At 42.3% G+C, this 13,125-nt stretch overlaps 1 protein-coding gene across 2 annotated transcripts in view; it reads right to left on the bottom strand.

The window, feature by feature from the left end:
* Positions 1–13,125, bottom strand: part of entpd6 (ectonucleoside triphosphate diphosphohydrolase 6) — a 66,344-nt gene continuing 53,219 nt past the window's right edge. For both annotated transcript variants that reach the window (XM_073051489.1, XM_073051490.1), the window contains exons 12-14: positions 10,225–10,281; positions 1,602–1,714; positions 1–1,513 (exon numbers count right to left, since the gene is read on the bottom strand). In XM_073051489.1, coding sequence (XP_072907590.1) covers positions 1,436–1,513; positions 1,602–1,714; positions 10,225–10,281 — 248 coding nt within the window. In that variant the 3' untranslated portion in view covers positions 1–1,435. The remainder of the gene's footprint in view (positions 1,514–1,601; positions 1,715–10,224; positions 10,282–13,125) is intronic.

The following is a 13,125-nucleotide window of genomic DNA, read 5'->3' as shown; positions in this document are numbered from 1 at the left end:
TTCCCTCAAAATGGTTTTATTTTCATTTCACGGAAAAGATCTGATACAGATCTGGTTCAAGCCTGGGAACCAAGGTCACTGAGCATACCAAGACAAAGATGCAAATGAAGGATTCTAGGGCAGTATTTACTAATAATTCAAGTATTATTGGCCCTTAACATGTAGATTTAATTGGTTATTAACACCTGAAATATGTATTATGATTGGTACTTAAATATAGAAATGATGGGAATCGGAAGGGCACAAAGTTTCTATTGGATCAATATTTGTATACAACTAGTGAATTTCTGTATATAAAAAAAGGCATTTCTTTGCTCAAACTTCAGAAAAGTGTGGTGTCAGGGGCTATGCTGATTTCCTTGTGCACCAGTAAATAAAGTGTGATTGAGGAACGAGTGTGAGTTTTCAGAGTCCAGTTCATTGGCGGGACAGTGTAATAGCCAACAAAGAAGTGCGGAGGTCAGCCTGCAAGCTTCGACGAACATTCCAGTGCCGATACAGCATGCCCACCAAGCTTGGCAGAACAACACAGATTACAACAAAGCAGAAGCACCAAGTCAAAAGCACCACTAGCAAACCAAGACCTGTTCCTCCCTCCCAACCAGTCCTCCAACCCCAAGACAGGCCATCTTTGGGCTCCAGGCTCCAGCAGACTCGTGGATTCACAGACATTGGGCTTTCGACTTCCCCACAGGACTCACAGAGGTTTGCATACTCACAGCTCTGGCTATCAGGCCTCGACTTCTGTACTTCAGAATGACCTTAGGGTTTTGATCTTTCAGTATTGACCCAGGACTCATTGATAACAACGAATGAGGACACAAGATCCAGGCCTTGAGCTCCAGACTCACCGATGGTGGGACCCTGAACACTAGGCCTTGAACTCTGGTCTTTGCCGAACCAGCTTGCGTACTGAGGCATTACCAGCCTCATTCCTGCTGCTCTGCTGGCTCAACATCTGACCACATCCAAGTGGCTAAATGTGGAGCAGAGGCCTAGACTCTACCCTGTCCTCTAAATCCCCCACATCCATCCCTGTCCCTAAATCCTAACCTGATCACTAACTCCCTTCCCTGACCCCAAAATCAAATAAAAATGGTATTATACATTAAAAATAAACACAATCCACAATCCCTTTAAATTTCATTTTTTTGTTGATTGCTAAAAATAAAATAAAGTTACAAAAAAGATTCTCACCATTTGTTTGTTAAAGATCATGCAAAATCTCAGCCAATGCGGCAACCATCTAAAAATCAGTGATTTTTGATCGCCTAGATTTAAAACAATAAACCCCAGAGACTCAGAATATTAAAATCAACTAAGTCTAGACCCGCATTTTATGATCGCCCCATTGCCACTGGGGGAAGACAATATTTTGAAGAAGGTGTGTGTTCAACCCTGATGGAACTGTAAACAATCGCTTTTCTCTCCAGTTTCAGTGAAGGGAGTCGATGTAATGGAATGTAGCTCCCAGTGCCCAACTGCTCTCAACACCATTGATCTTTCGAGCAAGCTGTAAAGAGAATCACAAACCACTTCAGATAAGACACTGCAGAATACTAAATGAAAGATGTTAATTTCAGCTATCACATCCAAATTACCTTTAACTTGGCATCATTTTGGAATCCCAGCTCCTGCAGCAGCACGGTTATGTATACAAGATCCATGCAAAGAAATGGTTGATCTGTTGACCCGGCTTCCATACTTTGACATGCTGAAAAATAAGTGATTTTCATTTTTCATAAAAGTGTCTGAAAAGGATCCAAGTTCTTCTGGGTGCTTCAGTTTCCTCCCACATTTCAAAGACGCATGAGTTAGTAGGTTAACATGGGTGTAACTCGGCAGCACAGACTTGTGGGCCGGAAGGGCCTATAAATGTGCTGTATCATCAAGAAATAAATGTAAGAAAAATCCAGAGCAATGCACACAATGTAATAGAGGAATTCAGCAGTCAGGCAGCACCTATGGAGAGGAATAACCAGTCAACGTTTCAGGCTGAGATCCTTCAGGTTTGGAATGTAAGGGAAAAGACCAGAATAAGAAGTTGTAGTACAAACTGGCAGGTGATAGTGAAGCCAGGTGAGAAGGAAGGTGGGTGGGGAGAGGAAGGGGGATGAAGTAAGAAGAGGCAGGTGAAGAAGAAGGACATTGATCGCAGTTATATACAGGCCTCCCAACAGTGGCCCGTTGGAAGGTGGACCACAGGTTGCAACAGGAAATAGAAAAGGTGAGTCAAAAGGACAATGTTAAAGTAGTCATGGGAGATTTTAACATGCAGGTCAACTGAGAAAATCAGATTGGTTATGGAACTCAAGAGAGTGAGATAGCTTTTTAGAACAGTTTGTCGTTGAGCCTACTAGGGGATCAGCTATACTGGATTGGGTGTTATGCAATGAACTGGAGGTGATTAGCGAGCTAAAGGTAAAAGAACACTTAGGAACCAGTGATCACAATATGATTGAGTTCAATTTGAAATTTGATAGGGAGAAAGTAAAGTCTGATGTAGCAGTATTTCAGTGGAGTAAGGGAAATTACAGCGGTATGAGAGAGGAGTTGGCCAAAGTAAACTGGAAGGAGCTGCTGGCAGGGATGTCAGCAGAGCAGCAATGGTGTGTGTTTCTGGCAAAAAAATGAGGAAGGTGCAGGACATGTGTATTCCAAAAATTAAGAAATATTCCAATGGTAAGATAGTATAACTGTGGTTGACAAGGGAAGTCAAAGCTATTGTAAAAGCAAAAGAAAGGGCATACAACAAAGCAAACATTAGTGGGAAAATAGTGGATTGGGAAGTTTTAAAAAACCTACAGAGAGCAACTAAAAAGATCATTAGAAGAAAAAAGATGAAATATGAAAGCAAGCTAGCAAATAATATCAAAGTGGATAGTAATAGTTTTTTCAAGTATGTTAAAAATAAAAGAGAAATGAGAGTGGATATAGGACCGCTAGAAAATGAAGCAGGAGAAATAATAACGTGGGGCAAGGAGATGGCTGATGAACTAACTGAGTATTTGTGTCAGTCTTCCCTATGGAAGACACTAACAGTATGCCTGATGTTGTAATGTGTGAAGGAAGAGAGTGGGTGCAGTTACTGTTACAAGAGAGAAGGCAATCAAAAAGCTCAAAAACCTAAAAGGTACATAAGTCACCTGGACCAGAGGAACTGCACCCTAGGGTTCTGAAAGAGGTAGCATTAGAAATGATCTTTCAAAAACCATTGGACTCTGGCACGGTACCAGAGGACTGGAAAATTGCAAATGTCACTTCACTCTTTAAGAAAGGAGGAAGACAGCAGAAAGGAGATTATAGACCAGCTAGCCTGACCTCAATGGTTGGGAAGGTGCTGGAATCAGTTGTTAAGGATGAGGTGATGGAGTACTTGGTGACACAGGACAAGATAGTACAAAGTCAGCATGGTTTCCTTCAGGGAAAATTCTGCCTGATAAACCTGTTGAAATTCTTTGAGGACATTACAAGTAGGATAAAGGAGATGCAGTGAATGTTGTATATTTGGACTTTCAGAAGGCCTTTGACAATGTGCCACACATGAGGCTGCTTACCAATTAAGAGCACATGATATTACAGGAAAGTTAGCAACATGTTTAAAGCACTGGCTGATTGGTAGGAGGCAGCAAGTGGGAATAAAAGGAACCTTCTGGTTGGCTGCCAGTGACCAGTGGTGTTCCTCAAGGGTTGGTGTTGAGACCACTTCTTTTTATGCTGTATATAAATGATTTAGATGATTGAACAGTTGGTTTTGTTGCCAAGTTTGCATTTGATATGAAGATTGGTGGAGGGGCAAGTAGTGTTGAGGAAACAGGTAGGATGCAGAAGGGCTTAGACAGATTAGGAGAATGAGCAAGAAAGAGGCAAATGAAATACAATGTTGGAAAATGCACGGTCATTCACTTTGGTAGTAGAAACAAATGTGCAGACTATTTTCTAAACCTGGAGAAAATCCAGAAGTCTGAGGTGCAGAGGAACTTGGGAGTCCTTGTGCAGAACCCCTGAAAGTTAACTTGCAGGCTGAGTTGGTGGTGAGGAAGGCAAAGGCCATGTTAGCATTCATTTCAAGAGGTCTAGAGTACAAGAGCAAGGATGTGATGCTGAAGCTATAAAGATAGAAAAAAAAACTTATTTTCTGAGTAAAATACAAGAATAAAAACTTTGTTTTTGTATTTTAGAGATTAAATGTTCAGGCAAAGTTCCAGAGTTCCTTCAGATATTTTAATTGTACATGACCTCTAATGCTCAAAGGAAACCGTGAAATTTCTCATGCTTTTTGATTTTGGAATTTTTTCCTCCCTGAATGGGAACGAGTCATTCCCTTGCAATTACACGTGCATACATTGCAGCGTAGTGCGTGAGTCAACTCTAGTGGAGACCAAACCCATCCTCAGTGGAGATCCAAACATAGCACTTCCTTCAGGGAATTAGGAACAAGATGATTTTTCTTTCTTTGACTTCAGGATGCTGAGGGCAATTCACAACACTATCTGGCACATCTCAGATAATAAGGTCAAAAGTGGTCTTTTTGGAAGCAAACTGGGAGAGTCATTCACCGGATTAATTTTGAGGAAATTATGACACTAGATAACACATTATACTGTGAGGCACCATTAAGGTATATACTACACTGGTTACAGTAAACTAACAAAATCGAAGTGCCTATGAAACTTCTTAGTCATCCAGGTCACTATATATCAAGCAGTAGTAAATCAAAGCAACTCTACTTGCTGTGTTGTCTAGAAGACGTTTTGCCACTCATCCGAGAGGCTTGACACTTTGGATGGGGAGGACGTATTTGAAAGAGGAGTTAAAGAAGCCATAAACTGGAAAACCCATCCCTGAACAGAGGATTTGTTATTTACAATGCAGTCTTAACATCTCTACAACAGTTCACACCTCCATTCATGAAAAGATAAGACTAATGATAGACAATAGGTGCAGGAGTAGGCCATTCGACCCTTCGAGCCAGCACCGCCATTCAATGTGATCATGGCTGATCAGCCACAATCAGTACCCCGTTCCTGCCTTCTCCCCATATCCCTTGACTCTGCTATCTTTAAGAGCTCTATCTAACTCTTTCTTGAAAGCATCCAAAGAATTGGCCTCCACTGCCTTCTGGGGCAGAGCATTCCACATATCCACCACTCTCTGGGTGAAAAAGCTTTTCCGCATCTCAGTTCTAAATGGCCTGCCCCTTATTCTTAAACTGTGGCCTCTGGTTCTGGACTCCCCCAACATCGGGAACATGTTTCCTGCCTCTATCGTGTCCAATCCCTTAATAATCTTATGTGTTTCAATCAGATCCCCTCTCATCCTTCTAAATTCCAGTGTATACAAGCCCAGTCGCTCCAATCTTTCAACATATGACAGTCCCGCCATCCCGGGAATTAACCTCGTGAACCTACGCTGTACTCCCTCAATAGCAAGAATGTCCTTCCTCAAATTTGGAGACCAAAACTGAACACAATACTCCAGGTGTGGTCTCACCAGGGCCCTGTACAACTGCAGAAGGACCTCTTTGCTCCTATTCTCAACTCCCCTTATTATGAAGGCCAACATGCCATTTGCTTTCTTTACCGCCTGCTGTACCTGCATGCTTACTTTCAGTGACTGATGAACAAGGACACCTAGATCTCGTTGTACTTCCCTTTTTCCTAACTTGACACCATTCAGATAGTAATCTGCCTTCCTGTTCTTGCCACCAAAGTGGATAACCTCACATTTATCCACATTAAACTGCATCTGCCCACTCACCCAACCTGTCCAAGTCACCCTGCATTCTCCTAACATCCTCCTCATATTTCATACTACTACCCAGCTTTGTGTCATCTGCAAATTTGCTAATGTTATTTATAATCCATTTATCTAAATCATTAATGTATATTGTAAATAGCTGTGGTCCCAGCACCGAGCCTTGCAGTACCCCACTAGTCACTGCCTGCCATTCTGAAAAGGACCCATTAATCCCCACTCTTTGTTTCCTGTCTGCCAACCAATTTTCTATCCATGTGAGTACCCTACCCCCAATACCATGTGCTTTAATTTTGCCCATTAATCTCCTATGTGGGACCTTATCAAAGACTTTCTGAAAGTCCAGGTACACTACATCCACTAGCTCTCCCTTGTCCATTTTCATAGTTACATCCTCAAAAAATTCCAGAAGATTAATCAAGCATGATTTCCCCTTCGTAAATCCATGCTGACTCAGACCGATCCTGTTACTACTATCCAAATGTGCCGTTATTTCATCTTTTATAATTGACTCCAGCATCTTCCCCACCACTGATGTCAGGCTAACTGGTCGATAATTCCCTGTTTTCTCTCTCCTTCCTTTCTTAAAAAATGGGATAACATTAGCTATCCTCCAATCCTCAGGAACTGATCCTGAATCTATAGAACATTGGAAAATGATTACCAATGCTTGAATGATTTCTAGAACCACCTCCTTAAGTACCCTGGGATGCAGACCATCAGGCCCTGGGGATTTATCGGCCTTCAGTCCCATCAGTCTACCCAACACCATTTTCTGCCTAATGTGAATTTCCTTCAGTTCCTCCATTACCCTAGGTCCTCTGGCCACTATTACATCTGGGAGATTGTTTGTGTCTTCCCTCGTGAAGACAGATCCAAAGTACCTGTTCAACTCATCTGCCATTTCCTTGTTCCCCATAATAAATTCACCTGTTTCTGCTTTCAAGGGCCCAACTTCGGGGTTTTAACTAATTTTTTCCTCTTCATATACCTAAAGAAGCTTTTACTATCCTCCTTTATATTCTTGGCTAGCTTACCTTTGTACCTCATCTTTTCTCCCCGTATTGCCTTTTTAGTAATCTTCTGTTGCTCTTTAAAAGTTTCCCAATCCTCTGGCTTCCTGCTCATCTTTGTTATGTTATACTTCTCTTTTATTTTTATAGTGTCCTTGACTTCCCTTGTCAGCCACAGTCGCCCCCTACTCCCCTTAGAATCTTTCTTCCTCTTTGGAATGAACTGATCCTGTACCATCTGTATTATTCCCAGAAATACCTGCCATTGTTGTTCCACTGTCATACCTGAGAGGGTATCCTTCCAGTTAACTTTGGCTAGCTCCTCCCTCATGGCTCCATAGCCCCCTTTGTTCAACTGTAATACTGACACTTCCGACTTTCCCTTCTCCCTCTCAAATTGTAGATTAAAAGTTATTATGGTCACTACCTCCTAATGGCTCCTTTACCTTGAGTTCCCTTATAAAATCTGGTTCATTACACAATACTAGATCCAGAACTGCCTTCTCCCTGGTAGGCTCCAGTACAAGCTGCTCTAAGAATACATCTCGGAGGCATTCCACAAACTCCCTTTCTTGGGGTCCAGTACCAACCTGATTTTCCCAGTCTACCTGCATGTTGAAATCCCCCATTACAACTGTGGTATTACCTTTGCGACATGCTAATTTTAGCTCTTGATTCAACTTGCACCAGGCTACTATTTGGGGCCTGTAGATAACTCCCATTAAGGTCCTTTTGCCCTTACAATTTCTCAGTTCTAGCCATACTGACTCTACATCTCCTGATTCTATATCACCCCTCGCAAGGGACTGAATTTCATTCCTCACCAGCAGAGCCACCCCACCCCTTCTGCCCACCTGTCTGTCCTTTCGATAGGATGTATATCCTTGAAAATTCATTTCCCAGCCCTGGTCCTCTTGCAGCGATGTCTCTGTTATTCCTACAACATCATACTTACCAACTTCCAACTGAGCTTCAAGCTCATCCACTTTATTTCTTATATTTCGTGCATTCATATCTAATACTTTTAATCCATTACTCCTCTCGCTTCTCACATTGGTCTCTATTGCACTTGGCCATACTCTCCGATCCCTTCCTGAGCTTTCTACCCCGTCAATTCTGTTGTCTTTCTTAACTTTTCTTATTCTCTCTTTCCCTTTAACTCCATCCTTATATTTCCAGTTCGTCTCCTCCCCCCCACTTATTAGTTTAAACACACCCATGTAGCAGTGGCAAATCTGCCTGCCAGAATGCTGGTCCCCCGCCTGTTAAGGTGCAACCCGTCCCTTTTGTATAATTCATCCTTACCCCAAAACAGATCCCAGTGGTCTAAGAATCTGAAACCCTGCTTGCCGCACCAGCTCCTCAGCCACACATTGAGATCCTATATCTCCCTGTTCCTGCTCTCACCAGCACGAGGAACTGGAAGCAAACCGGAGATAACCACCCTGGAGGTCCTGCTTTTCAGCCTTCTTCTGAGTTCTCTCAAGTCAGCTGCAGGATTTCTTTCCTCTTCTTCTCGATGTCATTTGTGCCGACATGCACTACCACTTTCGGCTATTCAACTTCACCCTTGAGGATGCTCTGCAATCAGTCCGTGACGTCCTGGATCCTGGCTCCAGGGAAGCAACACACCATCCTTAAATCCCACCTGTTGCCGCAGAAACCCCTTTCTGAACCTCTCACTATGGAGTCCCCTACTACCACAGCTCTGCCTGTCGTCTGTCTCTTCGGCTTTGCTTCAGTGTCAATTTTTGACTTGCAGACCTGTCTGCCTCTAAGACTGGCAGTGTCTTCTGTCCCGACAGCCTCCAAGAGGGTGAACCTGTTTTCAAGTGGCACATCCCCTGGGGTCTCCTGTACTTCAAGCATCCATCCCTTCCTCATCGTTGCCTCCGTTCTCTCTTTCGGTATCTTCGGTGTCACAATCTCACTGCAGGTCCTGTCCAGAAAATTCTCGTTTTCCCTGATGAACTTGAGGTCATCCAGTTACCTCTCCAGTGCCCCAACACGGTCCTTCAGGAGCTGAACCTGGACACAGTTTTCACAGTTGTAGCAGCCGGAGGCACCATCAGTGTCCCTGACCTCCCACATCAGGCATCACACTGAATCAGTCTACCTGTCACCTCTTCACCACCTCTCAGCCTCTCCAACTGTGGCATAGTCTCCTCCCTCAGCCTCCTCGCCGAAGGCTCTCGAGCCAAAGACTCGCACTTTCCTCACAAGGCACTTCCCTCAACAAGGCCGATCCCCGAGTCAAAGCCACAAAGCTCCACTCCTTTACTGGCTGCTTTCCAGTAGAGGTAATGATCCTCTCATTACCTCTACTACTCTTAACGACCCTCGTGTGATTGCTATACCTTTTAAACAAATCACAGAGTTCATAAACTGGAGAAATACCCACCATGGATTAGAACTAAAGAAGCCTTTTGGATGGAGAGGCTAAACATCTTCTAGACAACACAGCAAATCCATTTACCTTGATTTACTAGTACTTGATAACAAAAGTAATGCGTTTTGATTCACTTATTAAAGAGTCTTTGCTCTCACCCACTTTCTCCTCAAAGTAGGCAAGCAGAACAAATACACACACAGTAGTTTCATTCCTGGATAAAAGTATTCCTCGTTTCCCCAAACTGCCCCTCTAGCTGACCAACTACTCTTCCTAGCCCATTTTGTCACAGCACGTGCTACTTTAGTTTTCATATTAAGGTGGTAGTGTCCATTTAAACCGAGTAACAGTCTACATTGAAAATTCTTCTAATATGTAAGAACTTGAGCTCGTCTTTGTAGTGTGCATCATGTTCTATTTCCACTCCCTCAAACATATGAATTATTAGGTGTTTTCTCATTTGAAATCAAATACATCCTTGATGAAGGAAGTGTTCAGTGGCCAAGGAAGTGCCCTACCAATTGTTAATCGGTTTTAGAAGGGTGGGTGGGTACAATTTAAAAAAGTAGCAAACAAGCCTTTGCTCCAAAATCAGTTGTAAACTGGAGGAGTTGCAAAACTGTGGCAACATTAACATTTCTAGTGATAAAGACCATTTAAAAATTAGGAACAGCAATATTTAACACATTTTGCTAAAATGGGCGAGTTAAAAAAAATCAGCATCACTGACTGACTGGACTGGTAAGATCTTTTGTTTTCACAATTGATAATTTCTCATATATCCTTACAATATATAAATGATATATTCTGCCGACTGTGTCTAATGCTGACACATAGATCAATCCTATTCCAAATTTATTTCACACAGTGTCGGATGTTTGGATTAATCTTGAGTTAATGAAGCTGTGAAGCACCAGCACCACCCACTGCCGTCCCCTGTGACACGGAAGTTCAGAAACATTACAGACTGACAGCAGTTAAAAATAAACACTGATCAGATTCAAGATACACACGATTCCAAAAATTACAACAATAATCTAGAATTGCTGCATTTGTAGTTCTTACCAAGCTTGGCTGCTCTCCTATAATCTTCAACTCTTAAAATGCCTCCTTTTTCTTCATCTGAAGAAGAGGATTATGAGAGGTTAAGAGCTGCAATGTGTTTAATTATATTTATAAGTTAATGCTTATTCCTGCTCCTCATTTACACATCTGCTTGTCACATTTTCTACCTCCTAAGGAGAGGGTGTGCAGAATGTTTCAGACTCTCAGTCCTTACCTCAAGGAATTAGCAGGAGCTGAATTTTTCTAACAGCTGCTTACTTCCCACCTCTGACAATATTAGGCTTTCAGGAAATGAGGTCCTTTTTTTTACCTCTGTTGCTTGATGGAGCCAATTCATGCTTGCTTGATTGGATGCCTGAATGAACAATTCACACAGCAATATCCTTTGTCTTACCCAAGTGCCACTTCTTAATGTGAGTATAGGCAGGTTACTCATTCACAACCGAATTTGCTCAGGATTGAGCATTAGGCACCAGTGAAGGAATAACAATGGGCAGGTACTTTCAGCAGCAGCAAGCCACAGGGGGAAGTGGAGCTTTACCAATTCTTGGTCAGTTATGCCGTTGGGATATAGCTGTATATCCAAGTTGCATCATGCACCAAAGACACCAACGATCAAGGCCATGCTTTCTTCTCGTTACTGTCATTGTGAAGGAGGTATAGGAGTCTTGGGTCTCACAACACCTTGCTCAGGAACAGTTAATACCCTTCAAGCATCAGGCTCCTGAATCAACATGGAAAACTTCATTAACCTTCTTCCCAGTCCCCCATTTTCACCAGCTCAGGGCCATTTGAAAAGATCTAGAGAAACTTGACAACGTCGTGCCTTGTAGCAATCTAGTAGTTAGAAAAACAACCCCCAGGAAACATCACTACAAACACATTTCAATCTGTAATCATCAGTCCATCACCCTTTGTTTCATGTCAGTGAAGTGTGGCTTAACTTTGAAAAGAGCAACATTTTATTACTGGGCTGGTGAGTATTACTGAGCACTCTCATGATCTGTGGGCAATATTGAGAATGGAAAGATTCTGCCAATATCACATTTGTTTCTATTTTATCCCTGTTCAAGACCTTGGTATGGCCGGAAGCTGCAGGGGACTACTAGTTGTAAGGAACATGCAAAATGGAAAGGCAGAGTACTTTTTCACTGTGATAAACGTTGAAGTACAGAAGCAACCTGGCTGTCCTTGTACACTGGTCACCCACAGCAAACATGCAGTGCTGCAAGCAGTTAAGAGGCAGAATTAAGCCATTTGGCCCATTGAGTCTGCAGTACCATTCCATCATGGCTGACTCATTTTCACAAAAAAAACAACATGCTTTTAAATAAATAATCCACTGGCCTTCTCTACAAACTACAGTCAACCCTCCTTATTCGCGGGGGATTGGTTCTGGGACCCCCCCCACCACCGCAGATACCAAAAAACGCAGATGCTCAAGTCAGTGGATTTTAGGACCTGATGGAGCACCGGAGCTTACGTAACCTGGCTCAGTGCGGTGGACTTTAGGACCCAGTGGAGCTTGGAACCCGCCGCCCGCAGTGTTTCTGATCTGGAAAAGATCACGGTTGAAAATAAAGTGGAAATAATAAAGTGATCAGAAAGAGGTGAAATGCCATCGGTTATTAGAAAAACATTAGGCTACAGTCGGCCAACAATTGGAACAATTTTAAAGGTTAAAGTGAGAATAATGGAGTATGTGAAAGCCCTGCGCCGATGAAAGCTACAATTATTACTAAGCAACACTGGTTTAATTATTGAAATACATACGTTTTTAAGTGTTTTATATGCATAGAAAGGTAAAATATATACTAAGACAAACATTTGACTAACTGGCACTAAATAGTACTGGATGTACCTGTTTCGACTAGAGAACTTCTGTTTTCTTTTTCGATTCCCGATCTGCTGTAACCTATGCGCATCCTCCCGTATACTTTAAATCATCTCTAGATTACTTATAATACCTAATACAATGTAAATGCTATGTAAATAGTTGTTATACTGTATTGTTTAGGGAATAATGACAAGAGAAAAAAAAAGTCTGGTCATGCTCAAACAACAAGTGCTGGAGACTGAACTTCCGGGTTTTCCCAATCCGCAGTTGGTTGAATCCGCACATCCAGAACCCGCAGATAAGGAGGGCTTAACTGTATTTTCAGTTTAGGAGAAAGGATGTCTTCTTATTTTGCACACAGTTGAGATCCCAGCAGGTACACTGGGTACAGTTTTTGCACCCTGACCATAGAATATGGTAAATATAGAAAATATATACTTACTGTAGAAGGTTCACTAACCTGTCAAAGTAAGTTTATTGTCAAGTACGTATTACTGCACGTTACCATATACCTGTACTACCTTGAGATTCATTTAATTGATCTGTAGGACAGCAGGATACTTATCAATGGAGACTGGAATGAACGGAGTTTAGAAGGAAAGGGGATCTCATTGAAACAGGTTTGAAAGACCGGATGTGAGGAGATTCTCCTTGACCCCACCCACCCCAGAATGAGGGGGGGGAGGAGCCCCAATTTCAGGGTATGGAGTAAAAACCAAGAGGAAGTGAGGAGGAATTCCTTTACCCGAAAGAGTTCTCCACAACAAGAAAGTGCAGGCCAAAATGCTGTATATATATTTGAAAATATATAGATTTCTAGAGATAAAATGTAATAAAGGACACAGGGAGAGGTAAGAATGATGGTATGGTGTTGAGTAATGAAAACACAGGAGTAGACTATTCAGCCCTACAGCATGTTCCACCATTTCACAAAATCATTGATGCCTTTTGATCTCTTACATATCCTTAGAAATGGATCTGGATTCTCCTTCCAAAAGCAGCTGTCTCAAGAAATCATCAGGGCCAATGATGCCCCTTGTGCAATTGCCAAGGGAAATTTGGGG

Source organism: Hemitrygon akajei, chromosome 7 (assembly GCF_048418815.1).
Source record: "Hemitrygon akajei chromosome 7, sHemAka1.3, whole genome shotgun sequence".
NCBI classification, from domain to species: Eukaryota; Metazoa; Chordata; class Chondrichthyes; order Myliobatiformes; family Dasyatidae; genus Hemitrygon; species Hemitrygon akajei.
The sequence above is the reverse complement of the archived record's forward strand: the minus strand, read 5'-3'. Positions and strand labels throughout refer to the sequence as shown.